Source organism: Chrysochloris asiatica, unplaced genomic scaffold, assembly GCF_000296735.1.
Source record: "Chrysochloris asiatica unplaced genomic scaffold, ChrAsi1.0 scaffold00059, whole genome shotgun sequence".
NCBI lineage: Eukaryota > Metazoa > Chordata > Mammalia > Afrosoricida > Chrysochloridae > Chrysochloris > Chrysochloris asiatica.
In genome coordinates this window covers 15,972,610-15,978,609 of record NW_006408577.1, presented here as the reverse complement: position 1 = coordinate 15,978,609, position 6,000 = coordinate 15,972,610, and the positions used below count along the sequence as shown (strand labels likewise).

The 6,000-nt window shown below is 39.3% G+C and overlaps 1 protein-coding gene across 2 annotated transcripts in view; it reads left to right on the top strand.

The window, feature by feature from the left end:
* Positions 1 to 507: 507 nt before the first annotated feature.
* Positions 508 to 6,000, top strand: part of STAT4 (signal transducer and activator of transcription 4) — a 139,458-nt gene continuing 133,965 nt past the window's right edge. Inside the window, exons 1-3 of one of the 2 annotated variants that reach the window (XM_006864052.1) lie at positions 508 to 587; positions 4,061 to 4,189; positions 5,696 to 5,840. In XM_006864052.1, coding sequence (XP_006864114.1) covers positions 4,062 to 4,189; positions 5,696 to 5,840 — 273 coding nt within the window. In that variant the 5' untranslated portion in view covers positions 508 to 587; position 4,061. The remainder of the gene's footprint in view (positions 588 to 4,060; positions 4,190 to 5,695; positions 5,841 to 6,000) is intronic. The other variant, XM_006864053.1, reaches the window with a different exon arrangement.

The window sequence follows — 6,000 nt, the reverse complement described above, 5'->3', positions numbered from 1 at the left end:
TGTGATTCTAGAACAGGTACGTGACATAGAGGATGCCATAGCAACCAGGTATGATGCTACCCAGGGCAGCTAGGCCAGTAAGGCAGGCATTGGTGGCCTGTGTCAGAGTTGGGCCAACTTTTGGATGAGGTTATCTTCCTCTAAGTAAGCAGGCCCTACTGGAATTGCAGCAGTGAGGTCTGTGTGTTTGATGTTTGATCCTGGCTACTTAGTGTTCCATCCCATGCTGAGTAAATTCTGATTCTAGGGAGCTAGGAAGTCGAGGGGTTTGCAGAGCCTCTCTGGGACTTCCTCCATCCCTCCTGGCATCCTGGGCCACCTGAGATTGCAGGACTGGTTGTGGGGTTCACAGTGGGGAGGGAACCTAGCTGTTTGTGCTTTTTAGTATTTTTAGAAGAGAGAGTGGGTGGGAACCAAGCCAAGTAAAGTCCCAGAGACTGAATACTGACGCACAGGAAAGCCTCAAGTGGGAGGAGAAATGCAAATGTGATACTGTTAGTGACAGCAGCTTTCTTCTGAGAACTGTGAAGGGTGATACTGACTTTGGACTTGAGCATCGCCTGGGACCTGGGCTGTGAGAGGACCAGGTAAGACAAGCCGACCAGACCCTCTGCATTGTCTCTCTGGAGGAGAACTGGCTTGGGATTACTTCTACTAGATGCTGCTCACTTAAAGTTTTGGTAGTAGTGCCATTTTAATCTGTTTGAGGAGAGAAAATTCTAAGGAGAATTATCTTTCCCATCTCCAAAATGCAAATACGTGTTTACCCTGGTCTTTGTTGTTAATTGCCTTTGAGTTGATTCCAACACCCTGTATTGAATTTCTGAGGAGCACCTGGTAGGTTTGAACTGCTAACCTTTCGATTAGCAGTCCAGTGCTTATCTCACAGCGCCACTGCAGGGCTCTGGTCTTTATTTAGAGAGTGCCAGAAAGCTCCCAATGAGGTCTCCCAGCAGCGGTTCCTGCGCACTAAGCCCAGAAGGCCCTGGAAGCCCAGATGTCCCTATGAATGTCTAAACTGTAGGGTGGGTGGGAGAGTTGTGGCTGATACAGAGGTGTGTCCCCACGAGCTGCTGAAAGTCAGTCCTTCTTCACTTTCTAGCCTTCTTCTCTAGATCTGTAATGTCTGACATTCGATTGCATGCCTGGGTTTCAGGAGAAAAAAAAAACTGAAACAAACATAGCTCTGGTAGCCAGTGATTGTGGCTTTGGTGAGAGCGAGTGATACTTAAAGCAAGTCCTGTCTTTTATAGACCATGAGCCACAGAGCCGATTGCACCATTAGCTCCCAGAGAATGGGACAAATATCCCCTTTTGGGAGCATTTCTAAAATGCTAGGGCCAGAAACTCCAAGGGCTTTCCGTTTTTAGAAGAACTGTTCCATAGTGTACTTGTGCAAAGGGAATTAGCCCATAAAGGGTGAAAGAAAAAAAGAGAGAGAGAGAAAACCTGAAAGGCCAATTACAAAGGCTGTAATACTGAAGAATGTCTTAGGACTATAAACCTTATCCTTGGTCTTTTCAGCCTTGAATTGACTTAGTCTTATAAGTCATTTCATTTTAGGATAGGCTTAGTAGAATTAATTCTTAGTTAGAAATGAGATTTTCAACCAAATCATAGTAAGGATTTAACAATTGCTACAAGTAAAATTTTACTACTATTTTCAGCTGTGTTCTTTGTTGTCATGAATGAGAACAAATTGACAAAGGTGAAGTAGGACAGTGTTGATAGTAGAATGAGAATAAATGTTCCAATTTGGTCTGGAAAATATATACATTCTGTTTCTGGAAAGAACTGAGTTGTCATTAGGGGATCTTAGACGGATTCTTGTTGTTGTTGTTGTTGTTGTTAAGTGCCATCGAGTCAGCTCAAACTAATAGTGACTCTATACAGTTTCCCAGGAGCAGCTGGTGGGTTTGAACCACTGGTCTTTGGTTAGCAGTCTAGCACTTATCCTACAATGCCACACCAGGACACCTGTGGATTCTTAGGAGCTGTATTTCTTGGAAAGGAGTAATTTTCCTGTCTTAATTTATCCTCAGTTTACTTAATTTTCAAAATTGGAGTTAGACTTACTATCCATATACCACATTCATAGTAATATTAGTCATGCCACTCATTCATTAACAGGCATTTACTGCATTCTTACAATCTATCTATAATTGTAATGTGGAAAAGCCATTTGCTAAAAGGTGCGAAAAGTCATTTTTTTTTAAAATCTGATGAACATGGACATAAAATATGTTAATTTTAGTTTTACAATATTCTTTAAGCAAAATGAAACCTTAATACTGCAAGATGTATTGAAATACTGTGGGTAAGAAAGTTTTTTGGGTTTTTTTTTTTTTTTTTTGCTGATAAAATAATGCAATATTTGACTTTGGGAAAAGTGAAATCCTGTAATTTAAATGAGACAACGTCATATTAATTTTCCTGAGTTAGGAAATATGTCTAAAGTTTCTAAATGAGCCAGACTGGGGTGATGTGGGGGAAACACATACTTTTGTTCTATACCAGACAACATCAAGTAAGTATCTCACGTGTGGTTTCTTCCTCTGTAAAGTAACTTGAGTGTGTAACCCTAACACATACATATCAGAGACCATGTAAAAGTTGACTTTAAAAGCTTTGCCCAACTACGGTGGATTATCTCAGAGAGAAAGAAAATATTACTGGTTCCGAGCTATATTGAACTGAAAGAATTAGAGCCCATAAAAATGCATACATGAGATTTCACATGGATCTAAGACTGAAATAGACCAGAAGTCTAGAACATAAACTTGACGTTGTTGTTGCTGTTTTTAAGTGCCGTTGAGTTGGTTCTGACTCATAGCAACCGTGTATAGTGTTTCTCAGGAGCAGCTGGTGGGTTTGAACTGTTGACCTTGTGGTTCCAACTATGCTTATCCTACAGTGCCACACCAGGACTCCAAACTGACTCTAGAAGAAATAGAGAAAATTAGGATTGGGCAGTTTCATACAAAAAAAGATTTTATTGGTTGTCCTGAACACAGAGCTTGGAGTAAGCTTGTTTGTTGTTAAATGGCATTGAGTTGGTTGTGACTTATAGCAACCCTGTATAGAGTTTTTGAGGAGTCTTTGCTGGCTTTGAACCTCTGACCTTGTGGTTAGCAGTCCAGTGCTTATCCTACAGTGTCACACCAGGACTCCAAGAGGGTCTTGCTGTTGTTGCTAAGTACTGTGGAGTTGATTTCAACCCTATATGTTGTTGTTGTTGTGACGTGCTGTTGAGTCGATTCTGACCCATAGCGACCCTGTATAGGGTTTCTGAGGAGCAGCTGGTGAACTTGGACCCCGACCTTGCAGTTCAAATGGCTTTGCAGTCTGGCACATCAACCCACAACACCACACCAGGACTCCTCAACCCTATAGGATTGGTGGGTTTGAACCATCAATGCTGTGATTAGCAGTCCCATGCCACGCCTTAGGAAGTATTATAAATGTTGAGGATATTATCTGTCTTTAAGTTTCTCAGCTTCTAATAGTGTAGAGAGAGCAAGGGATAGGGAAGGACCTTGTTAAGAATACATATTTATATAAGACAGATGTTGTTAAGTGTTGTTGAGTCGGTTCTGACCCATAGCGACCCTGTATAGGGTTTCTGAGGAGCATCTGGTGAGCTTGAACTTCCGACTTTGTAGTTCAAACTGACTTTGCAGTCCAGTGCAGTAGCCCACAGTGCCACACCAGAGCTCCATTTATAGACAGATAAGGGTGAGGAATGCTTTGGGGAGATGAAAGCTTTCTGGGGAAGGTGGAATAGAGGTTCGTATTAGATCAAGGAAAGACAAGGTTTGGGGGCAGAGGAAGAAGACTGTCACTTTGCATTTGAGATGACAGAGAAATTGCTATATTTGTGCATTCAAAGAATTTTTTTCTTTTCTGTCTTAATTGGCTAACTATGAAATAAAACTTTCTCTAGTTACTGAACTAGCAGGCAACATTGTCTTTGTTCGAAACTTAAGGAAAGAAGACAGTATGCACCACAGCTATTACTTAACATTGTTTTAAAACTCTAATTCTACCCTTTCTTTTACAGCATGTCTCAGTGGAATCAAGTTCAACAGTTAGAAATCAAGTTTTTGGAGCAAGTAGATCAATTCTACGATGATAACTTTCCTATGGAAATTCGACATCTGCTGGCACAGTGGATTGAAAATCAAGACTGGTAGGGTCAAGAGTTGTGCTTTTCCCAGGAAGTGATGCCTGGATACTTTAGGGCCTGTTTCTGTGGGTTTCTTCTTTGGTCCACTTGTGACTTGGGAGATACATTCTTTTCTTCAAGGAGTTAGAGAGCTTTATCAAAAGAGAAGAAACACAATCTTTTCTGATTTCATACATTGTAGATGAAAACTGAATGATGGTTTTAGTGCTTGTTTGTCTGTAAGCCAAACCCCAACAAGATTTAGAGTATTTCCTGAGAAAATTCACATCATCTGTTTGCTCCATTACTTGTATCTTCACTTATTTTTCTAAAGCTGCTATAATCAGTTATTCTTCTTTTAATATACTATATGACCAAGGTCTACCTGAGAAGTTGACTATACAGTGTTAACTGTTGGATGAAAATATTAAAAGTAGTCAATGGATGATACATTTTTAAAAAAGTTTTTATTGTGAATTGAGTGAAAATTTACAGGGCAGATCATCAGTTTTACATTCACCAAATCATACACTTTATTTCATTACAATGATTATAATCCGCTCCACATACCATCAGTTAACAGTATTTCTCTCTATTTATTTTAGCTCTTTTTTTGAAAAAAAAAAAACAACACTCTGGCAGCATATATAATGGTTTCCACCACCAAAGGGCACAACGTGCAAGTCTGCCTCCTGGCCACCAGCTCTTAGTCCCTCTCTTCCCATGAATCCAGAGTCCTCAGCTGCTCTCTCTCTCCATGTCCCCATCTCTGCCTTCATCTTTGGTGTCGCTGCTTCTCTGGATAAAGTCCCGCATTCCGCTTGTGCTCTTCTCCCTTGATGGTCCTAGGGTACTTTTTTACTGGACTGTAAAATTAACTTCCCCATTTTTATTACAAAACATCTATCTTTACAATTGTGACATGGACTATGTATTTTAAAGTAGGGTGAATTAGTGTTGTAGTATCACAATCTGATATTTTCACAAGGAGATTTTATGAGAGCTCTTCAATGTGAAGAAAATTCTTTAAATGCATAGAACACTTTATTATTTATTGAAACAAACCCACCCCCTCCGTCCCTTCTTCCTTTTACTTCTTATCTCCTTCTCTACCTCTCGTCACTTCTCTTCCTCCTCTTCCTCTCTCCTCATCACCCCTCCCTCACTCTCTACTTTTCATCTCTCCTTCCCAGACACAGTTACGAAATTGAAAATTGCATTGTTCCAATCATTTGAAACTTGGATCCATCAATTTTAAATCAATGAAATCTACAACCTATTCTTTTGCTTTTAAAATATTGATGATATGAATTCTCTATCATAGTAGACTCAGTGTAAATAAGCTTTGTATTAGGATGATTCACAAACATTCTTTATAGCATCTTCACCTTGTATAACTGAATTTAAAAAAAACCACCTCTTAATGCGTATTGCTATGGAATCAAGCTATCACTTTAAAATGAATGTGACAAGAAGTTGCCATTTTGCCAAGTTGTTTCCTGTTGTGTGATAACATTTTTGTTTTATTAGGGAGGCAGCATCTAACAATGAAACCATGGCAACAATTCTTCTTCAAAACTTGTTAATACAACTGGATGAGCAGTTAGGCCGTGTCTCCAAAGAGAAAAACCTGCTCTTGATACACAATCTAAAAAGAATTAGGAAAGTCCTGCAGGTAAGAATGCATTTTACTCCTAAAAAATATCTGGATTTATGAATCTTAAATTCAATTTTTTAAAAAGTCATTTATGTAACTAGATATGATTTTCAAACCAGATTTAAGGAATAAGTCTCAATTCTCTAATTACTTACAAATTTTGTACTGAATTTTATTT